The sequence below is a fragment of the Vulpes vulpes genome, chromosome X, assembly GCF_048418805.1.
Source record: "Vulpes vulpes isolate BD-2025 chromosome X, VulVul3, whole genome shotgun sequence".
In the NCBI taxonomy this organism is placed as follows: domain Eukaryota; kingdom Metazoa; phylum Chordata; class Mammalia; order Carnivora; family Canidae; genus Vulpes; species Vulpes vulpes.
The window spans coordinates 106,910,512-106,934,631 of NC_132796.1; the positions used below are offsets into that span (position 1 = coordinate 106,910,512).

The 24,120-nt window shown below is 40.8% G+C and overlaps 1 protein-coding gene across 11 annotated transcripts in view; it reads right to left on the reverse strand.

The window, feature by feature from the left end:
* Positions 1 to 24,120, reverse strand: part of ATP11C (ATPase phospholipid transporting 11C (ATP11C blood group)) — a 181,928-nt gene that overhangs the window by 40,622 nt on the left and 117,186 nt on the right. For all 11 annotated transcript variants that reach the window (XR_011998277.1, XR_011998278.1, XM_026009045.2 and 8 more), the window contains exons 12-21: positions 23,842 to 24,039; positions 18,015 to 18,176; positions 17,176 to 17,327; positions 16,116 to 16,187; positions 14,260 to 14,333; positions 12,395 to 12,498; positions 11,788 to 11,969; positions 9,960 to 10,223; positions 5,723 to 5,897; positions 864 to 966 (exon numbers count right to left, since the gene is read on the reverse strand). Coding sequence is in view for 9 of the 11 variants with exons in the window: in XM_026009045.2 (XP_025864830.1) it covers positions 864 to 966; positions 5,723 to 5,897; positions 9,960 to 10,223; positions 11,788 to 11,969; positions 12,395 to 12,498; positions 14,260 to 14,333; positions 16,116 to 16,187; positions 17,176 to 17,327; positions 18,015 to 18,176; positions 23,842 to 24,039 (1,486 nt within the window). In the remaining 2 variants the exon portion in view is untranslated. The remainder of the gene's footprint in view (positions 1 to 863; positions 967 to 5,722; positions 5,898 to 9,959; positions 10,224 to 11,787; positions 11,970 to 12,394; positions 12,499 to 14,259; positions 14,334 to 16,115; positions 16,188 to 17,175; positions 17,328 to 18,014; positions 18,177 to 23,841; positions 24,040 to 24,120) is intronic.

A 24,120-nucleotide genomic window follows, 5' to 3' on the forward strand; every position in this document is an offset into this window, starting at 1 on the left:
AAAATTATTTTAAAGGCACTTAGTAAGTGCTGCTAGACAACGGACCTGGGGTTTGTGGTCTAGGAGCTCAGAACAGAAGCATTACAGTGAGATGGGGAAGTCTTCTCACTGAATGGAACTCTAAGTAGTAGCCCAAGTATTCCATGAGGTCGAGCAGCTTTAGGCCACTTCCATATGAATAACCAATGTGGAACACTGAATGGGGTTACTTCCCAATGGAAAGAATCTGGGAATCCAAACTGTAGTAATAATTCCCAAGATACGAATACTATTATTTTCTCCCCTCAACAAAACAAAACAACCCAAAACATTTGTTGGGGCATTAAGATTGCTGCTTATCAGCAGCCTGACGTAGGAAAAAAAAAAATGGTGCAGGCAGTAGAAAAAGCTGTTGTTGCATGCCAACATATACATTTGACACTACAGCCCAAAGCACCCATAAATATTGCCATGTGGAAAACCAGCCAACCAATTATTTCTTAGACCCAAACAGTTAAGAATCTCACAAGATATAGTGCAGCAACATAAGCAGGCGATGTGGCCAGGGGCAGAAAATCAATAAAATTTCATGCATGCTGTCAAAGTGAGAGCTAAATGATCAATTGCACTGCCAGTAGGTTTGGGAAATTCACTTCACTTGGCTAATATAAAAATATCCTCTAACTTTGTATTGCTACATTCCCACCAAGGGTAGGATTTTGGGATGGACATGTCAGAGGATGATCTTTATTCATTTAATAATTATCATTCCTAAATTAAAATTCAAGATGAGTAACCAAAACATTTTCTCTAGAATATAAGACCACTCTACCTACAAACAATACTGATACCTTATAGCCGCCATCTCATTAGGTGGTTCTTACCTATTCCCACATGGGATTCCAAGATCATGCTAACATCATTGGCACCATCACCTATCGAGAGTGTTATTGGGCTGCCTTTTAAATTCTTCACCATTCTGACAATCTAAACATTAAATACAAAAGAGGTACAGAGAAGGTCAAAGCAGAATGTGAGACTACTACACTGCAGGTATATGCCTCATTCACACTTGCCAATGGAGGCCTTGCACACAAGCAGAAAGGTAGTTTGTGCATATATGTACGATAGCTTTGAATTCTCAGAGGTAAAAGAACACAGCTTTTCAAATATAACACCAGTGCCCATTTTTTTTCTTGGTTCCAGGCATATACGAAGTGTCAGAAAACCTTGTCTCCTACCTATACCAGAGGCTAATGTGTTTCCCTCTTTTGTCATCACTCCACGCATCCTTTCAGATGACATGTTGAGTGTGACAGTGAAGACCAGAAAGCTTATTTGAGGTAACATGAATAGGGCTACTGGAATAAGACTGGGAAGTAAGAGAACAATGCTTCTAGAACCTCTCCAGCTCTCTTCCCTGCAGACCCAACCATTCCCTTCGGTGCATTCTCATATTCCCAGGGTCTTCCCTAACGGCAAATTCTTACACACATCCAGCTGCCAACTAAACTTTATGAAATCTCCCAAACCCAATATGATTTAAACTCTTGGGCAGGTTATCTGTGTTTTTAAATGGGGGCATCTTAAAGGTGGTGGGACCTGCAGAAATTTCCCTGAGCTATGTGTATAAAGCCAGTCACTATTCTGAACGTCTCTTCAAGATGTGTCAAGGACACAATGCAGCTCACAGCTATGCTCATGGCAGGTAGTGAATAAAAGAAATCTTCTGCTGGAATCACTTGTGGAAGTCTACTGGGGGAGCAGCTGCCCTCCCACCCTATGTTTTAGACAATTACTGCTTTACGTGTCACTCCTCAAACCCTTCTAGAATCTGGCAGTTTTAAAAAAGTGTATATAATGCAGAAGCTAAACTAATGCCGTGCAGAAATTCTGTCCTCAGAATTGCTTTCAGCAGTTAACATAAATAAAATCCATTTTCAACAATAAGTGATTAAAAATAATTGACACGAGGCTAAGCCACCCCATAGTCTTTTCTTTAAACAAAATTTAGGTTTTAGTTGTACTAAGTAACATATAAAAACCCACATCCAATTCCATTGAACACAAAAACGCTGTTATTGTGAAATGCCAGCTTTCCCCTATTCCATTCCCTCCCTCAACTTGGATCTTTTCAGAAATTTTTAGAGACTCTTAGAAATAATCTGTAAATAAGTGAAAGACAAAATTAAAGACCCTGAACTAAATGTGTTTTTGATGGGCTACATAATCCTGGTTAACCTCACTGCACCTGTAATACTAGTAACGTCATGATTTGTACCTCAAGAAAGAAAAATTGCAGCCAGGAAAGGTCTAGGGAAGGCAATAAAATTATCGAGGGTGACAGCTTGTGCATAAAAATATAGGTTAAGAATATTAAAGGTCATCCTTGTGGAAAGATAAAAAGACATATAGTCATGGACTATAACATCATGAAAGATTTAGATAGAAAAACATGTTTTTTTTAAAACTGTGCCCTGGGTCACCTGGATTAAGAACTTCTCAACCTCTAAGACAGCTTCATGAGAAAGAAATCAATTAGCCAAAAACGATTTATCGATCAACTACAACTGCACACAACACAATGTGCAAACATCCAAGAAAAGACAGAAGGCTGGTCACACACCTTAAGAAACATGTCATGGAAAAGTAGAGATAGGGAATAAGTAGGGGAATATTAGGTAATCAGATTAACAAGAAGTGCCAACAGTGTGAAGTATCTGTGCAAGGGAATACAACACTGTCATCTAAGTTGTCCCCCCAAGAAAGCCCTGGATGCCAAAGAAGGGAGAGGAGACTACATGCCAGAGTAATCAGGAATGATTTTACAGAAGGACGGGTAACTTTATCTAACTGATGAAAGATGGTTAAAGATTTGCACGGATGGGGAAAAGGGGCTTGGAGGAATATTCCAGAGAGAGGGAGAATGGCATGATCCAAGGCACATGCCCAGGTTAAGTACAATATATGCTCAGAAGACAGACTGACTTGACCAGATCAATGCGTTTTCATAGAGGGGGCATGGACAGCTGTACCTGGGTCCAGATCAACAGGCAGTGATATTACCAAAGTGGGAGTGAGGTGTTGGAAGAACAGGAAGAAAAAGCAAGGCTGCAGGCAAAGAGCCAAGTTAGGTGGCTAGCTACATACAGGTGGAGTTTGATGAGCTGTTAAAGGCCTGTGCCTGTGGGATGCCTGGATGGCTCAGTGGTTGAACGTCTGCCTTTGGCCTAGGGTGTGATCCCGGGGTCCTGGAATTGAGTCCTGCATTGGGCTCCCCATAGGGAGCATGCTTCTCCCTCTGCCTATGTCTCTGCCTCTTTCTCTGTGTCTCTCATGAATAAATAAATAAAATCTAAAAAAAAAAAAAAAAAGGCCTGTGCCTGTAAGGAAAGAAAAGATGAAAAAGACGATATACTCGAAAATGGACAGAATTTGGTGACTGATACCACATGGGAGGGTAAAGTATGGGGCAAGTCAACACAGATTTCAAGGTTCTGAGTCTAGAACGCTAGAAGGACAGTGAACTCAGTAATTGCTGCAGAAGAAGACAAGGAAGATGAAGGGCTGTAAAGAAAGCTGAGTTGAGCTGATAATGACACAGCCAAGGACAGGTGTCCAGTAAGCAGCTGGAGAAGTGAAGCAGAATCCCAAGTATCTAGATTGGAGAAGTAACTAGAAAAACACATACATGGACATGACAGAGGAGTAGGTGATGTCCTGGAAGATGGGACTAGAGCAAAGGAAATAAAATAGGTCCAGGATTGAACTACAGGGAGGCTCCATATTCTGGGTGGGAAAAGCAGTACAGGGTCAGGAATTCAAATAACTGCCTGGGTAGCAGAGTAGCTGGAATCCTAGCAAGCAATTTGAGCAACCATCAACATAGGAAAAATGAAGAGAGACTCTGTCTCTGACTAAAGCGACGATTTCTACGGATGTGGTTCTGGTAGGATCTACTTCCTCAGCTGGAGCTAACCAAAGCTCTGAAGGTTGAAGAAAAAAAAGAAGAGCATGATTGTGGTGGTGATCAAGAGTGAAAAGAAAGTAGACTGAGACAATGCCCTAAATTAGGGTGGGCTGTGTGTGCGTGTGCGTGTCCATGTGTGTGACGTAGAGAGTAGGGTTTGGATAAAGGACGAACCAAAGACACAGCCATTCCTTGAGTCCAGAGCAGGCAGCTGAAGAAAATGAAGAAGCAAGAGTGACACATGTGAAAGAATACAGTGCACAGAGCAGTGAGAAATCTGTAAGAGACTCTAAGGGTCTTGGTACCAAGTGCAGAAAAGCAAGGTGAAGCAGATCCACATGAGCTGGGGGAGCTGGAGACAACAGCATTTGGGAGGTGGCCCTGGAATTGGGTTTAATTATGAGTAAAACTTCTGTTAGGCCAAAAGGAATTCAGAGAGAGTTCCAGATAAGGAAGGCTTCGGAGGTTGTGTGAGCCTGGCAAGTGGAAGGGACACACAGGGCGGAACCGCCACCAGGAGTGGAGAGGATTCAGGCTGGCCATGGGAAGGACAATGGACACAGAGCATGTGGAGACATGGTGAGTGCCAGCAAGGGGCGAGCCCGTGTGCCAGAGTCACCTGCCCCTCGTCCTCATAGACTAGGAAACCATGACAGCATCCGAGTGAGAACATATAATGGGAGAAGTGGTGTTTTAATGAGATTAACTGGGGAGCATGGCAAGAGACTGGAGGGGGAAGGGCAAAAGTCAGGAGGCTAACAAGGAGCCTGAATCACAGAGTCGGTGTGAGAAGTCACTGGGCTCATGCTGGCATGGAAGTGAGACTTACAAAGATGCCCCAAATGAGATTTGTGACAAAAGGTATAGGGTCAATGGGGCACATTGATTATATACAGAGTGGGGGAGAAGAGACGGGTCAGAGATAGTCTGGTGACGTAGGGAGCAAAAGAAACGTGGCACTGGTGACAAGATTAATGAAGACAAGTGAGAGAAATGGCCCGAGGGAGAAAATGAGAAGATCTGTCTTGGACACTGGAATTTAATATGACAGGGGTGGGAGTCCACGTGGAGCTGTCTAGCAGGCAGCTCAAGGTAGATTTCACGGAGAGGCAAAGTCAGTAGCAGAGACTATCAATGAGAGCCCCAGAAATTCGTGTTTAGAGACAGGCTCTAAGTGAAAAGCAGAAGGAAGACTTAGCCCCAGAGAAAAATGATAATTAGTGAGAAGTGAGAAGATGAAACAAAATAAAAAGGCACTAGTTTGCCAAGTAGGACAAAAAAAAAAAAAAAAAAAGTCAAGATGTGGACCAGAGACAGAAAGCAAGGGAGGAAAGTTCTAAGGAGGATATTACTGATGGCCTTAAATGCAGCAGAGAAACGAGGGGCAAAACACAAGAAGGCGCAGCAGATCTGGCAAGGAGGCTGCTGCTCTCCTCTAGGAGCCCCAGGGGGATGGGAGAAGAAGAAGGAACACACAGGGCTGATGTAACGGGAGCAACGAGCGGTGCTATGGGGGCAGCCCGCGCCAACCACTCAGGAGAGAAGCGTGGAAGGCAAGGAACAGGACGGCCAGCTCGAGGGGACAAGAGGCACGGGTTAATTCAAAGTGCTGGGCAGACCTCTGAATCTGACCGCAAAGAAGCAGCAGCCTGCTTATCCCAAAAGGATGGAATAAGGTAAAAAGGACTGTGTGAAGAAACAAATTAAAAGTGAACATTTGCACACACGTGTATAGAAATGCCCGGAACGGAACATGAACCAATAGCCACTTACCTGGGCTTTCTGTAATGGTGCCATCCGACAGCAGAGCACTGCAGTGCACTTCATGCATATCTGTAAGAAAATGCTTTTGTAGTTGTTAGAGCTGGAGTCTTGACTAGAATTTAATATGAGTGACAATGTGGAGCCATCGATGATCAATCCATATTCCTGATGTTCTGTCCATGCTCTGGAAAAGAAAAACAATGCTGTCATTGAATCTCCTATACATTCCTATTTAGAAACCTGATGTGTATGTGTGTGTGTGTGTGTGTGTGTGTGTGTGTGTGTGTGTTTAAGATTTTATTTATTTATTCATGAGAGACACAGGAAGAGGGAGAAGCAGGTTCCTGGCAGGGAGCCCGATGTGGGACTTGATCCCCAGACCCCAGGATCACGCCCTGAGCCAAAGGCAGACGCCACCCAGGTGCCCCAGAAACTTGATGTTTTTTAAAACCACAAAGAGGAGGGTCTCACATAAGAGTCATCATCAATCTGGTTCCTGAACCTATAAGCTGTAAAGAAGCAACAGTCTCTGATAATGGCACAACAGAGATTTTTTCCATGACATCTTTGAGACCCAAGTTGCCCATATAGATTCAAAGTTCTAAAAGGTATAAAAATAATGGACATTTAGCAGCCAGTCTCTGTAGGAAACTCAAGGTGAATTATAGAAATTACAGATCAGTCAGTCAGACTCTGGGATGAAGACAGACCATCAGTCTGAAAACTGCTTAATGATACAGGAAAAAGACAAAATGGCTTTGTCTACAAATCACAGAAGACCTTTTCCTGAACGACAAAGCCTGTCAATAGACCTGGCTTCTCAAAAATGATGGGGCACCTAAAAGACATGGTGTTCATTAAAAAATACCATATGATAATGATACATGTTCCTTAAAGAAGTATCATCTTATACTGGATTAGTGCTTCTCAACCATAGCCTTCCCACTAGACTCATCTGGGCAGCTTTAAAAAATGGCCCATGCCTGAGGTCTATTCCCAGACAAATTAAATCAGAGTATCTTGGGCAGTGCTTGGTTATTTATAGGTCTATGTTTCAGAAAGCCCTGTAGGTGATTCTCATGCATAGCCAGGACGACTAAGAGATATTGGGTGCCAGGAAAGACAAATATAACAGGTGCCAAGTGCTTAAGAAAAACATATGGGAGGGGTGCCTGGGTGGCACAGTAGGGTCAAGCGGCCGACTCTTGGTTTTGCCTCAGGTCATGATCTCAGGGTCATGAGATCGAACCCCACATTGGGCTCCATGCTCAGTCTGCTAAGGTTCCTCTCTCCCTCTACACACACACCCCGACCCCCAACATGCATGCCCCCTCTTTGTCTCTAAAATAAATAAATCTTTAAAAAAAAAACATAGGAGGGAGAACTTACAACCGAGAAAATTCTACCAATTAATATTTCATTTTTTTTGTAATTAAGAAGAAAACAGTGATTAAGCCATTTTTACGCAGGGAATCTTGGATGCCATTTCAGCTCCACTGCTGCGTAAGTATTAGACACAGCACGATGTCATCATTATCGATTCATTTGTCTAATTTTAGGCTTCCTGAAGCTTAATGTTTAAGGGAATCTTGTAAAAATTCCTGAGACTTTTGTTCAAGTGTCGATTCTGACTCACTAGGTTTGTGGGGGGACAGGAGATTCTCCCTTTCTGACAAGCTCCTAGAACTAACTAATGGAGCTGCTGTTTTATGGACCAAACGTTTCAGGCCTGAGAGCCCAACATGCCTCCTCTTTCCTCTATTCCATATTCCCCTGGTGTATTCTAACACTCCAGTATTTTCTACTTGTCCATAATCTGCTTCATCATTTTATTTTATTTTAAAGATTTTATTTATTTATTCATGAGAGACAGAGGAGGGGGGGGAGAGGGAGAAGCAGGCTCTACGCAGGGAGCCCGACGTGGGACTCGATCCCGGGACTCCAGGATCTCGCCTTTGGCCAAAAGCAGCGCTAAACCACTGAGCCACCCAGGGATCCCCTGCTTCATCATTTCAGAAGCATGTTTTGTTCACTAATCAAAGGGAAACCAATCACATATTCTCCTTTGCTTGTCTACCCACAGAGCTAACTTAATGTGCAGAGAACGGTGTCTCAGTATCAATCAAGCAATATTTATAAACATCAACTCTAAGTAGGACACATGAAAAGAGTGGGAGGGATCATGAACTAATCCTTCCCTGGAGAACAGGAAAAGCTCCTTGAGGTGACCAAAGTATACAGGAGAGAACACACGCAAACAAGATATGAGATGGCTCACGTCCAGACAGAGCTTGGGACAATAAATACACACAGGAAAGAACAGTGGAGCTGAGAGCCAGGGTAGAATGAGCCGACGGGAGAGAACGTGCACCATGGTGCACGAGGACAGCAAGTGGAAAAGGTCACTGGAGGCCTTTTATGTGGCCTCATTCTGTGTATAATGGAGAACCACTCGTCCAGCAGAGGGACTTACGGGATTCAGGGCATGAATTGCTGGGAATTTGGAGTGGAGCACTCATGGTGAGAAAGGAAACCTGAATAAGGCTTGATGGCTGATCTGAAGTGTGAGGGACAAAGAAGCAGAAGCTGACAAAAGTGATTCTGGGTCTGATGCTTATATAACCCGAGGGAAGTCTGTGCCCAACTCCAAAAAGATGAACCACAAGAGGGAATATTTTGAGATGGGGAGGTAAGTTTTTCATAAGCCTCGGCTTTTACAAAAGTGCCCGGGAGCTGCTGAATGGTGCTACGGGCTGAACTGTGTCCCATGCACCCCCTGCTCCTACTCCCCTGCAAAGTCCTATGTTTAAGTTCTCACCACCAGTTGTGATGGAGCCTTTTGGGAGGTGACATGGTTTAAGTGAACTCATGGGGGTGGAGCCTTTATGATGAGATTAGTGCCCTTAGAAGAAGAGACACCAGAATGTCATCTCTGTGCCATGCAAAGATACAGTGAGAAGGTAGCTTTCCAGAAAGAGGGGCCTCAACAGAACTCGACTCTACTGGCACCCTGACCTTGGACTTCTAGACTCCAGATATATGAGAAATAAGTTTCTACTGTTTGAGCCACCCAGTCTATGGTATTTTGTTATGTTAGCCGCAGCAGAGTAAGACAAATGGACAAGTAAAATATAATTTGGACTGCCTTTATACATACCATTTGGCTAAAGGAAGGAAACATTTATGACAGGCAACTAGTAAAACCATGTTTAATGCTCACTGATGCCCAAGTGCCAGAAGAACAACAGCTGGTTTAAAATTGGCCATAGCCTCATGAATGCAGGGAAATCACTTGTAAAGCTTGTTTAAGCACCAGAGACGAGGATCCAGACAGAGCACAGCTGTTAAAAGCATGGGCTCTGGAATTAGATAGACTTGCTCTACCTGTTATTAGCTGTGTGATCTTGACTAAGTTACTGCATCTCTCTGAGCCATACTCTATCTGTAAAAATGAAGAAAACAAGATAGCCTTGCCAGGTTGTGATGAAGATGAAATGAGAATAATTCTATAAAATGCTAAATGTTGATCCTGACACAGAGAGTGTACTCAAGAAATGCAGAGTATCATCATCTAGGGGTCTTTGGATTTAGTGTAGGCACATCCTATAGCATTTCAGAAGAAGCAACTGATTTGCTTATGGCCATAGTAAAGTCCAGCAACTGGTTTAGAGCCTTGGTTAATGATCTCTGGGCACTGAATTATTCTGTATCAGTGGCTTTCCTTGAGACCTTTAAGTTCTACAAGTTCTTCCTACGCAGCTAGTTGAAAGCAGAGTTGAAGTGGCCATGTTATTAACAGGCATTTGGTTCTCTTTGGAGTTCTGGTGCGTGAAAATCTACAGAGGAAATGGCTCCAGGACTTCAAATTACATGGAAAATGCTATAGAGACTGGTTTCGTTACATTCAATTTAAGAGACCACAAAAAGGAGCATTTTTTTCTTGACATGGATCAGGCCAGAGGATCAGGGTTAAATACTCAAACCCTAAACATGAAGAAACTGAACTACTTTTCTAAACCTTGAGAAATATAGGATTTTCTTTTTAATTAAAAGGGAGGTGGAAAGTACTAAATAATATTAAATGAGCCATTGGCCAAGTCCTCAGGGAAGGTCTTAATAACTCATAAGGATAAAACATCTGCAAACAAAGAATGATAAATCATAGAAAATGGAGCCTTCTGCATAAACAGCTGTGATTTACATTTGTACTCATGCCTAAATATAAGAAACTGATGCACTTTCTTACTTTTTAAGGCTTCTAGTACTTTTAGGAAAATCATGCAGCAACTTCTTACGATATTCTATCAACAATTCATGTAATCGATCTTCTTTCCTTTCACTTTCTTCGATCGTTTTTGTAGTCAGTTCCAAGAGCTCAGTGCTGGTTTGGAAAAGGCGGCATGCATAGCAGGTGGATTTGGCCGTCTCCATCTTGTCCCCAGTAAGCACCCAGACTTTCAGACCTGCTGCATGCAGAGCTTCAATGGTCTCAGCTGCTTGATCCTGTAGCCTGGGAACACAAAGGAAACCTTGTTATCCTTAAAAATTCTGGATAGAGATTCTGCAAGAAGGCTTACAAAAGAGAATATTTTTACAATTCACACAATTCCAGAGTCCTGACATGTTATCAGCTGGTTTTCTCATATATCCTCTACTCTTTCTGAGCATGTTCTCTCTGACATAGTTTTACTTACTAAAATGAATTTCGAACAACGTGGTCTGGAAAAATTAATGACATCTCTTTAGATAACTGGTATCCAATGCTAGAATGGAGAGTCATACTCTTAGCTAAAATGTTCATGAACTCACCAAACATTCTTATTCATTGTCACTTTAATGTAATTCATTATATTTTATATCTCACCATACAAATACTTAACATGGTTCAAAACAGAAAGGGCGAAACACATTCTAGTGAGATACCAAGGGAAGTTAGTGAATCTCCATTGCTGAGGAGCTTTAAGACCAGGAAAGCCAACCATCCCAAGAGAGAATTTAAGCATAAATCCGAAAGGCAAGGAAAGTAGAATACTTTGAGTTCCTATCTGCCAGAGAATAACAAAGAAATTAGACTAAATGAATCCTATTAAAATTTCAAAAGCTTCCAATGTGGATGTGGTATGTGTGTGTGTGTGTGTGTGTGTGTGTGTGTATATCTATAAAAGCTTCCAATGTGGATGTGTATGTATGTATGTGTATTACATACACATATGTATATATACATACGTATATATATATGTATGTGTGTGTGTGTGTGTATGTGTTTATAACTTTTTGTTAGGTCTCATAATTTGCATTTATAATTTCTTTAAACTCCTAAAATACTAAGAGTCTAAAATGTCTTCTTTCAGGCAGATCTATGCTGGAACCTTACAATCATGTTTTTTGTTTTTTAAATTCATTAAAGAGAGAGAGAGAGAGAAAGAGAGAGAGGCAGAGACACAGACAGAGGGAGAAGCAGGCTCCATGCAGGGAGCTCGACATGGGACTCGATCCTGGGACTCCAGGATCACGCCCCGGGTGGAAGGCAGGGGTTAAACCGCTGAGCCACCCAAGGATCCCCCCTTACAATCATGTCTAGTGGAGCTCAGCCTGAAGAATTAAAGCAAATTATTTGAAAGTATGCGAAAACATGTTCTAACCTGTTGAACTAGGTTAGACTGAGTTCATGTTGTTTGCTCTAACTTGAATTTCCTTTCTGCTCAAAATTTCTGTCAAAATCTTACCAATTCTATCAGGCACCAGCTCAAATGATGCCTCTAGCACAAAGCTCTCAATGTCTATTTCATAAATATCTGCATAAATAAATGGATGGCTTTGTAAACATTCAAAAGATCTTAGAGGTGACAGATTCATTCTTCTAAGCTACAAATATTTGACTTAAAAAAATCATTCCTACCCAATTAAAATGTTAAACTTTAAAAAAAAAATCATTCCTACAAATAATTCAAAGTCTAATCTATCAACAGATGTGAACAAAAAGATTTCAAAATTTGAGAATAAATTACCAATCTGGACAAATACCACCCTAAATGACAGGTCATTAAAATAATAAGAATATCATTTGTAATTACTTGTCTTCCACTGCAGTGGCTCCAATCAAATTCATGTTTGTCTCAATATCATCAAAAACCTTTTCCATTTTTTCTTCTCTGTCTTGTAAGGCCATTTTTGCCTCTATGAGCTGTCTGTTAATTCTTTCATAATCATCTGGAGCAATTTCTTTGAAGGCTACGCAAAGTGTCCGGTACCCATCCTAGAAGCAAAGTAGGAGATCTCTAGTTATCCAAATAATTGAAAAAAAATCCCACACTCTCTTTAAATATTCTTGCTTCACTGTACAAAAGAATCTGATACATGTTTACTTAAAAAAAACACTAACAGATTGCAACTAAAAAAGTAACATTCAATTAGGTTCGGAATAACAAAATAATAGCTCTTAGAGAAAGAAAAAAAAAAGCAGAACATAAACCAAAGATTCTTGAAAAGTCTTCAAGTCTGCAAATTATGAACAGAAACTTGCTCCAGGATAATGTTTTACATTAAACAAGGAAAACAGTATTACTAAATCCCTCAATATAAAAATAGACCATAAAATAAGCTAAAATCTATTTAAACATTTAAATAGCAATCCCATAAAATAGCCATCTTCAGCATTTCTAGAGGGATATATAGACTCACCATTGCATTACGTTCCACATGGGCTTTAGTTAACTCAATTTCATGATTTTGCACCCTAGGGAAAACCGCTGAATCTGCTCCTTTACAAAAGAGAAGTATGTCTCCTAAAATAAATAAAAAAACAATTACTCAACTTAGAATTTTAAGACTGGTATTGGGATTTTAACAACAGACAACTTTTTTTTTTTTTTTTTTTACAACAGACAACTATTAAAGTGGCCTCTCTCACCCAGCTGCTTAATATCCTGAGCCTGCCTGCAATGCTCACCCAAATGGAATGGGACATCTTGACCTTTACTACTATAGGACAATGATCACTACCCTTTAAGACCAATATGGATACAAGTAATAACTCAGAGTGTACAAGTACCTCTGTTAAAACATACTTCCTTTCAGTGAATCATGGAAGACTGTACTTATGTCAAGTAGTTACTTCTGAGTTCTCTTTGAAAATATTGTCAAGCATGGCTGAAAGGGCACACATGGCATCTACAGATGTCAAGGACCAAACTCAAGTACAAATGAGATGAAATCATTTCGAATGAACTACAGAGGTTGCTTTCAAAACAGCAGCTGGGCAGTTTTTCCTGGAAACTTGAAAAAAAGCACTGTAGAATGCTAGTACAAGTATGGCTTTTTATTAGTCTATGCATTCAGCAAAGTAGTCATGGTTGAGCATTAAGAAAGACACTTCACCTTAAAAGCAAAATGCTGAGTTCAAGAAGTTAAAAAGAAGCACAGCTTTGAGGTCAAGGCCCTTGGCAGACCACTTCCCCAGACATCACACCATTTGCAATAGAATGCATATGTGCATGTGTAACTTAAGAACACCAAATATTTCAAATATTAATTGGTTTTCTTTTCTAATTTTCTCTCACACATCCATAATGTGTTTAAAAGTCACAAAACAAAACAAAAAGTCACAAAACAAATCTGGCATTCACATAATGAAATCAATTTAATGACCTAGCAATCACACCAAAAGTATGAATCAAATGGGGGATGTTCCCTCAACGGGCTGTCTATATCTTCTCATTCTCATACTAAGGAATTTGGGATCGATTTGACACTAAAAAGTAAATTATCAGGATATAAAATCAAGGAAATTTTGAATAACCACCTGGAGACAACCACAGTCTCTATTTGACACACACACACACACACACAGAGGCATCTGGGAGCCCACAAATAAGGCAGGAGTGCTCCCCCATGGCTCTTGCTCAATCTGACCAGAAGAGAGCCACCATGGCTCCTCCAAAGGACATGGGGGAACCCTAGATGGTGGTACTGGTTCCAATGCAAAGGGCATGCTTCTTCACTCTATCAGAGAGCCTAGCATGCTGGAGTAAAGCCAAAATACCCTTTCCCAGCAGTCTGGCCCTCAGTCACCCCTAGCTTGCCCGTTCCCCAGAAGTGTTAAGCAGTGGGGAATGGGGTAGGTCAGGCAGGGAGATCCAGCAACTCTCTACACTCATGAATCCCACTGCTAGTTGAGTTAATCTCAAACCATCCAAATGTCCTGGGCTGCTGCATGTAGACATTACTGGTGATTGGTCAGGACCATAACTATAAAAAAGTCCCATTTTCAATTTCTGTTTGACACTCAGGACTGAAGAGCACAGCTCAGTTTCCAAGAAAAAGCACAGACTGTCACATGAGGGGTTCTGTCCCTGACAATTGGGCAAACTGAACATATGTGCTTATGTAAATACATCAAGGCATACACAGAAGTTACTGCCCTGCATGACTTTGGGCAATCATCTATTACTACACGAAAAGTTTTCCTTTCTTAAAATAACTCATCAACATACAAATCTACAAGTGGAAAGAGAAAAAAACGTCAAGTTTTTAAAATGTATGTATACCTGCTTGAGTCTTCACAATTACACTCATACGACGACGGACAGAATCGAAGTTTAAGGTGTGAAGAAGTTCATACCTTTATGAGGAGAAAAATGAGAAAAAGAAAATACCTAGACCACGCTGGGAAAAACAAACCATAGAAACATCTTGAATAGAGTTCTCTCCTTTTGGTAACGGCTGCTGGCCGTGTGCACAACTGGAACATTCCATTGTGTCTCTTTGGTTAAGGGAGATCTACATCCTCCCGTTAGATTACTGAAAATGGTTAAGGAGAGAGTGAGTACATAGGAATGGCAGACAAAGAGCTGCCCAGCCAGGCCATTTTGGAGGAGTCTAGAAATAGTGCCCTTTTGTCAATTATTTTAAACATCAATGGGGTGCTTATTAAGTGTCAACCACAACGCTACATACTGGAAAACAGACATGAATCTGCCCTAGTACCTTCCCTCCAAAGGCTCATCGTGTGATAAGGGAAGCAGAGGGTAATGAGATGACTGTCTCTCAATCTGCCATACACTATCATAAGGGAACTCACAGGGAAGATGTGAAAGCACATATCTGAAGGAAGGCTTCCTGGAAGAGGCAGTGGCCTGGGCTGTATTCGGCAGGAGTGACATGATGAAGAAAGGGTGTGATGGCATTCTGAGTAGAGAAAAGGGCATGTGCAAAGTAGTTCACTAAAGCTTGAAATTTAGTTGATAGGGGCACAGCCAGAGGGGTAAGCACAGGATAGGAGCTGAGAACATTGTGAGCCATTGCAGAGATTTGGAATTTTATCCTAAGAGCAACGGAACTCCATTGACAGTGGAATGGTATGATCAGATTTGTGCTGAGCTAGTAAATCAGATGAAAGAATGCAGAAGTGTAAAAATTAGAGTTGATTATTACAAAAGTGTGGGGAAATACTTTTTGACAATAAACAACTTGGATGCAAGTATTTGACCTAAAAATATTTACCATGAAACCTATTTTTGATGGGAGTGAGCAGGTCACTGGTTCTGGGATGTGTATATGAGTAAATAAGAGATCTACATGTAGCCTATCATTTGGTGTTGACCAGATGGGGGCACTATTGTGAACTGGCTAGAATCTGGACTCTAATAATGATTCTGGGCTTCTGGGAGTCAGGCCAAAGGGCCTTCCGCCTGGCTTCTGAGCATCACTTCCCAAAGGGGCACATTCCCCAAACACATCTATACCTACCACAGGTTTCTGAGGTGGGTCTCATGAGATGCTAGGGGTCAGAATGGAAGTCAGATAAGGTAATTACATTTCAAGTTCAGATGAAGGAATTCAATTAATCACAGAGCCTAATTAAAACCTGCTATTAAGCCCAACGTGGTTTTGTTCGTTGGGATCTCTGTAGGAAAAAAACACCAAAACACTGGTGCATCAGGGGACATGCCCTGGGGCTCACACTTGAGCACCAAGAACAAGACAAAGTTTCTGCCCCAAAGCCACCATGATTGGCCGAGCTTGCAATCCCAGAGTGACTGGCTGCGTTCTAGGCGGCAGAAAGTCTCATGCGTGTTCATGGATTTTTCTAGCAGCACTGTGTTGGGAGACCTAAAATTGGCATCTAAGTTTCAGAAAGAAAGTCCAGGCAGACTCTCATTCAGGCTACTGGCCCCGTATGTGAACCAAATAGGAATAACTTTCACCTCAAGTCCCAGTTTCTATTACTCTATGAAAAATATCTTCTACTCCAACTATATTTACGTAAAACTCCAACTGGGAAACAGCAGAGTCTTAGGCATTTATAGATGTATTAAGTTTCCTTTGCTGCCCTTCCTAAATCCATCCAAGGTTGATGGTAGGGATAAGACGTGATAAACATCAAACACACAGTGCTACTTACTCTTCTATTTCCTTTCTTTGGTTCTCTATTCTCATGTGGCCGTTCCGAATTCCTACAAATGTGAACCCATACCTGTCAAAAACAACAAAAAGACCTTTGTGTATCTCTTAAGAACAATTAATTTTCCCTTGCCCTGGGGTACTGCATACTTGGTTTACTGTTTTTTCTCTTATGTGGAACAAAATCTCAGTCTATAACTAGACTTGCCTTTAATGGCTGAGAGGGTAGCAAAGAGGAAGTGGAAGCCTAGTCACGACTTGTGATCAAGAGGCAATTTGTAATTCCAATTCTGTAGCAAACATATTGGGTGACCTTTTAACCACTTAATCATCTCAGGCCTCAAGGGTAGAACAGGACTGTCAGTAACAAAATGACGTCAAAATTGCTGAGAGCACTTCAGAAATAACATGTGTTGTGCAAAAAGTGGCCACGGTTATATAATTTGCAAAATCCGATATGAACATTTGGACTTCTGGTTGGCATGCATAAATAGTCATGCAAGTTACATCTATGCATTGCCGTTTCCTTTTTGGTCTTAATTGGTTAGGTTTGAGGAATTTTTCACAAACTTTCAGATAAAGCAGTTCGGCCTTTTATTAAAGAATATTTATAAGATAAGGTTATTGAAGCAAACAGAGAAAAAGCAACCTTGGTTCTCCAGTGTTTTCACTTTCTCAGAAGTAAAAGTGCATATTTTTTTTAACTCTTCAAAAATGCTAATGTATTTCTCTATAATGTATCTCGGGGTTGATAAAACAACCTTATCGAGGTATGACTGACATGCCAAGAACTAAACATATTTCATGTGTGCAATTTGAGAAGCCTGGACACATGCAAACAGCCATGAGGTCACTGCCACAAGTAAGGGAAGAGACATATCCCACACTTCTCAAAGCTTCTCTGTGTCCCACTGGTGTTCTGTTTGCGGTACAGAACTTGCTTACCATAAGATCTACCCTCTTAACAAATTTCGAAGGGCAAAAAAGTGTGTTGTTAACTACCACTACAACGCTGTACAGATCTCTTCAATTTATTCACATAGCATAACAGAAATGCTTACTTTTTAGCTCCTTTCACCAAAGCAATTTCATCTGGTGAAGAGGACATGTAAGTTAATTTGGCTGATTCTGTAGGTCCATCAACAGCATCATTTGTTTTAATTTCTACAGTATGACATAAACACAAGGCACGCAGAAAGAGCTCTTCTCGGTTCTGTTGAACAGTAACAGAAAAATGACTCAATTATTTTCCCTTTGATCACTTGGTAGTCAGCGAACAGAGAAAAGGTATTAATGTGAGAAAATGTTATAACCTCCAGCAAGCTGAGTAGCAGAAAGTTCTAAATCCCTAGTACTCAAATGAGCTATATATCCTCCCTTGTACCTACCGGCAACCCTGGTTCTCAGCTAACATACCCTAGGGGCTGTGTTAACTCATTCAGGCTACTGTAGTGCCACCTAATACTAAATCAGTGAATTCTTTATGGCCTAAAAGAGTTCATTCAGGATCTAATTCAGAATCTGGCAATGGCTCAGGTGCAGGGAGACTTGGGTTCATTTAACGTTTAGACACTCCTGGGATTCGAGTGATCTGAAAAAACTTCGTTCTTGGAGCAGCACATTATTTTCAAAGACAAAGCATAAAGAATTATGATCATACGGACAGGCCAGTGAAATTTTTACCCAAAAGCCATTTCTCCCAATCCTCCCTATTTATACATTCTACTTATTTGCAATTTCCAGAGGTGTTAGTGAAACCAGAAAGTAGAAGTCAAAAGAATGAGTAGTCATTCCCAAGTCTATGTCATGCATTTGGATTCTTCATTTCTACTACATGAAGTTAACACATGCACACATAGATTGATTTTTCAAAGTAAAATGGTAATTCAGAAAATGCCACCTTATCTGCTTTGTCAAAATATGTTAAGGGTCCATCAGTTTCAGAGAGTCCATCAGCCTCCTGAGCTACTCCTTTATACTTGTGCCCATCTATGCAGCACTCAATGAATTCCATGCTATTTTCCGTGAGTGTTCCGGTCTTGTCCGTAAATATATAATCCACCTAAAAACAAGGACACAAACATAGGCAGATTTATCTCCTTCAGTGAGATTCATTTTTCATTCAGCTGTAAGGCAGGGCTCTTTTCTTACCCACAGCAAAGCACTCTTTCTCAGACTTCTCATCACATGTCAGTTAATTACAAGAGCAATCTTACGAAAGGAGTGGGAAATGAACAAGTATTTTTTTTTAATTTTTAAAAAAGATTTTAATTTTAGGTAAACACCACACCACATGTAGGGTTCAGACTTGGCCCCAAACTCGAGAGTTGCATGCTCTGCCGACTGAGCCAGCCAGGTGCCCCTAGTTTTCTAAAAAGGCACTGAAATAGTAATAACACGTCCAAGGTAGACGCATTCAAATACAGAAGATTAAGAGAAAAGAAAAATGTGGCTATTTTATCAAACTAAGAAACTTTCAATTTATTACTTACCTGTTTTGACGTAGAGGTTCTAAAATAAACCTCAGTTTTCCAAGTGGGAAATAAGAATATACCGACCACTTATTACATACATACACACAATATTTTGGTTTTTTTTGCAGGGAAGAACATTTGATTTTCCATAATTGATTTTATTCTAAATTTTTATTTATTCATAAGAGACACAGAGAGAGGGAGGGAAGCAGAGACACAGGCAGAGGGAGAAGCAGGCTCCATGCAGGGAGCCCAACGTGGGACTCAATCCCAGGTCCCCAGGATCACGCCCTGGGCTGAAGGCAGCGCTAAACCACTGAGCCACCCGGGCTGCCCACACACACAATATCTGACAGGAACTCAAATTAACTGGGATATAACAAAACTTTTCCTTGAAAAGTAAAATTTCCTACGAATACACTGGATTGAAGTAAAATGTACTGTTATATAATGCAGACAGAACCCCAGAATACAAAAATAATAATCAGGGAAAATAATAATGTTATCAGTTACTTAATTAGGAGACAGAGTAACTCTATAATGTTCAAAAACATAATTGAAGTTTCTTTCCATATACTATGTATATTCTTAGATACTCCTGAAAAAAGTTCCCAAGTTAAAAAACACCCAGAGTTTATAACAACAGGTTAAAGTATAATATAAGCAAAAGAGTATAATGAGCATACTTTCATAAATAATGGGAAAAATAAGCTATGAAATAAATTCTCCATGCAAAATAAACCATTTTGAGCATTTCCATTTTATCTCAGTTTTTATCTCTTCTATTTATAACATCTGGCTTTTGGAAACCCACAATTTTATCTTCCTTTTTGGCAATTTATGCTTAAATAGTTAAAATTATGGGCTGACAGGAACAAGCATAAGCACAAGATTAAGGTTTTCATTATGTAAGGGAGAAAGAGATGAACTCCAGCAGTACTTGCTTTCTAATTATTTTTCAAAGCTTTTCACGGTAGCAGCACTGGCACAAATATAGCATTTCAATCTTCCTTTTTTTGCTCTGTTAGCCAGCCAAGTTTGAATTCTCTCTTTAAATTAATCCAAGTGGTATTATTCCTGTATCATCTAGATTTTTCCAGTTAAAATAAAACTCTGTGGGGCTGTTTTCCTGATCAAAATTATTTACCTTCATTCTCCCCTGAAGTGGTCCTGGATTACTACACCTCCTACACTTGGAGGAGCATTTCCCTATCTAGAAATCTTTTATAAATGTCAAAGGTGGTGGTTTAAAAATATATTGAGTGCAACTGTTTCCCTATATATAACATTTTGTGCAGTATGGATCTGCATACAATAAATCTTACAGGTACAGGCCACCAAACTATACCCTAGCACAGTAATTATCAAATCATAGCGTGCATCACACTCACTTGGAGCACTTGCTAAAACCTCAAATATCTGGCCTCTATTCCCCAGTTTCTGATTCAGCAGCTCTGGGGCAGGGCTAGGTAATGTGCATTTCTAATAAGTGCCCTATATTTGACAGAAGGAGGAAGAGAAGGTCAGCTGTTACTAAAGAGTATTCTCATATTTGAAGGAGAAGGGCTAAAGAGTGAGAGGCTGCTGCTTGCCTGACTCTCAAGAGGCTAGTGGTGGGTTTTGAGCCTACTGGAAAGGCTCTTTCTCTATTAGCAAACTCAAACCCATCATTTCATGGATGCAAAGCCTAAAGTGAGACAGCTATTCTAGGGTAAAAAGAGCCCTGAACTAAAGGTTCATGAATGCATGGAAATGCCTATTTTGTAGGTCAAAAATTTTCATATCGTTCAACCTGATAGAACATGTGGGTTGGTGTCTTGGCTTCACCACCTACTAACTCTGTTACCTTGAAAAATTCTCATCTCTGTAGACTTTAAATATTAACCTTAATTGACCAGGCCTGCTGCACAAGGCTGTAAAGTCTAGAAAATAAAGCACAATAATACATGTTTATAAACAATAAGGTATCATATAGATGCTGACTGTCATTGCTGTTGATATGACCAAAATCACACAGTAGTGGACTCTTTCCATCATTTCACATGCCCTACTTTTCTGATCAATTATGATCACATTGCCATAGTTAGGCACAACACGTGCGTTCCTTAACTGAACGGTGATCAACTTGAGGGTTTTTTATTTATTCTCATTTACTCTGTAGTAATAATCTCATTCTTAATAACAAATTCTTCATATACAGGTTAAGTAAGTTCAATACATAACAGCCGGACTGAATTCCTAGAATCAGAGTGTATATCCAGACACACCATTAGGCATAGCTGAAAGACTTGAAGGGGATACAAGCAGGAGGCTACTCCAAAATAGCCTCAAGATGAGCTGAAACCATTTGGTTGCCTAAAAGACTGACGCTTGATCATCAAGGACTCCATTCTTTTCCAACTGAACTGAGCAGTCTACTTCTTTTTTTAAAGATAGATTGAGAGACAGACAGACAGAACGAATGGGAGGGGCAGAGGGAGAGGGAGAGAGAATCTCAAGCAGACTTCATGCTAGGCACAGAGCCCAACATGGGTATTAATCTCACAACCTGAGCCAAAACCAAGAGTCAGTTGCTCAACTGACTGCTCAGGCACTCCCACTTCTTTTTTGTTTCTCAAGTCAAACACTGTCCTTACAAAGCTTTATGTTTTTTAAGTATCAGCATGGGTCATTTTTTTGTAAGTACATTCCATGCCCAGCACGGAGCCCACATGGGGCCTAAACCCATGACCTTGAGATCAAGACCTGAGCCAAGACCAAGGGTGGGATGCTCAAAACTGACTGAGACATCCAGGCACCACTCAATGTGGGTCATTTTACAAGACATTAAGCAAGTATCTGCAATGGTATTGATGGGAACTAACTGACACTACATTTTGTAACATAAAAAGTCCTACGGATCTGAAATTATGACTCATCAAGGAGGAAAACTGGTTACACTTAATTTTGTGTGTACTGGTCCATTGAATGCTAAACGACCTAGGAAACTATTTCAAGACTTCTTTGCATTTTCATTCAGGTAGTTTCCTCACATATAAGCTGATAATGAAGGCAAGTTGTTTTTATACCATATAAACTAAAGTGGTGGTCTGGCTATTAAGTAAGTGATTTGACTAAATGACAATCACACCCAGCAAGGCAGGTTTTGGTAAGGGAAAGAAGCAGTGGCTGAAATGAAAACTGTAGTTTCTTTTCACTGATCAAATTTACCAGATCATTACCCAAGACACTACTTTACTTTGTGCAGTGTGAATACAGCCTGGATGATAGAAACAAGATTACAATCCTATAGGTGACATGGAATTGCTGAGGTGGGGACCTGAAAGACAAAAGCATCTCATTTAGTGGCACCTGGCCTGGATATCCCGCCTGTCTCTACTGAGCATTAGGAGCCACATGCAGAATGACGGCCATTCTATCTGCAGTGTCCTGGGGCTATTGCCACGTTCATCCCTTGGTAGGTGAATCCAAGAGCCAAGCACTGGATCTAAGAATAGGCAAGATTTCATCAACTAAATCACCTGGGAAAGTTCACCAGAGGGGGATTGTAACTCAGTTTTTGTTTTCATGCAACAATGTCGCAGATGGATATTTTTATTGAGACTCAAGTCATTCTATTCAGACAGTTCTGTTCCTGGATAAAAACCTCTGGTTTCAAAAGGGTAAGTAAGGTGAGCTGTGGCAGCTGAAGTCACCTTCAAAAGAATCTTCTGGGAACAATATCTAAGGGAAAAAGCATTTGTTCATTCATGTCTTATTCTATCCTCAGTGACTCAGTATCTCTGTGGGATGCAGATTCCACAGTCTGGGATGCTGGAGTCCTGCAGTCAGGTCTCCACAAAATGATATCTGGAGTGTCCTTTCACCCTTGTGACTGTACTTGTTAAGATGGTGCCTGGGTCCAGGCAAGACTGGGTAAAGAACAGAAGGAGTGAGGGCAGTGGGGCAGGGGGCTACATTCAGAAAGACAGCTGTGAGGCATAGATGCAACTCGGCACCATTTCAGACAAGTGTGAGGCCCTGGTCCAGCCGCACAGTTCCATTCACTGCATTTGCATCTCCCAGTCATAGAAATGACATTTCCACAGCCTTGACATTCTAAATACCATGAGAATTAAAGGAGAGCCAAGAAATTCCCTCAGCTTGTGAAGATCATTACACGACACACAGTAAATTCAGACAAAGGGAGAAACTTTCTCAATACCGGTAAGTCATCATGTGAAGAATTACAGCAAGACTGCACTGCACTGCAAAACAAACGCACCTGGGTTAGAAATGAGGCCACAGCCTGGGCTGCACTGGTATTATGAAGCAAAAAAGCATTTTCAGGAGTACATGCCCTCACACTGTGCCTTCATTTAGATTCCTGCCCTCGAATAAACAACCCTGCTTTTGCTAGGACCGTCTCCTGTCTGAACAGAAATGTACCAATAAAATGTCATAGGACAACTCTGGTCAAATTTGTTTATGGAACAAAATGCACTTATAAAATAGTTTTATTTATTACCCCATCATCTAGCACCAAATGGTAACAGATGGTGATGGAGACTAATAACTACATGTATGCGTTCCAAAGCAATAACCTATAATCTGGGCAGCCTGGGTGGCTCAGTGGTTTAGCGCCACCTTCGTTCGGCCCAGGGCCTGATCCTGGAGGCCTGGGATCGAGTCCCACGGTGGGCTCCCTGCATGGAGTCTGCTTCTCCCTCTGCCTGTGTCTCTGCCTCTGTGTGTGTGTGTGTGTGTGTGTGTGTGTGTGTGTGTTTCATGAATAAGTGAATAAAAGCTTTAAAAAAAAAACAACTATAACCTAACTACATCGCCAGGTGAGTCTTAAAGAAAATTTCTGTAACATTTAATTGAATATATATCGGGATACTCCTCAAAAATGTCAGCAAAATAATTGATGTTTCAGCTATGAGAACATTGCTTGTCTTCATTACACGCCTGCATAAAGGAATATTTGAATCACATTTTTTTTTTAGATTTTTTCCATTTCTTTGACAGAGTGAGCAAGAGCATAAGCTGGGGGAGAGGCAGAGGCAGAGGGAGAAGCAAGCTTCACGCTGAGCAGGGAGCCCGACGTGTGGCTCGATCCCAGGATCCAAGCCAAAGGCTAACACTTAACTGATTGACCTACCCAGGCACCCCTGAATCCCATTTCCAAATGTGAAATTGTCACATAAATTGGTAATCCAGAGTACAAGAAGAGATACTTTCATTATATTAACTTAAGTAAAAATGCATTCTAACCTGACCAAGTTCTTCATTAAGGTCTGATGTGTTAACCAGGGCTCCTTCATGAATTTCTTCATCATAAAAGTCCTTATCCCATGAAATGAAGAAGGAGCCCAAGAATTTCTGCATTTCTACTGTGACATACATGGATACAGGAATAATAAAGTTGAACAGAACCATAAACGACAGGAAGTCAGTGAACATTTTCAAAACCTGAAACAAAAGAAATAGTTCATGCTGATTAGATGCACAGTTCTATCAAACAAGTACAAAATAAAGAATTAACTTTTTTTA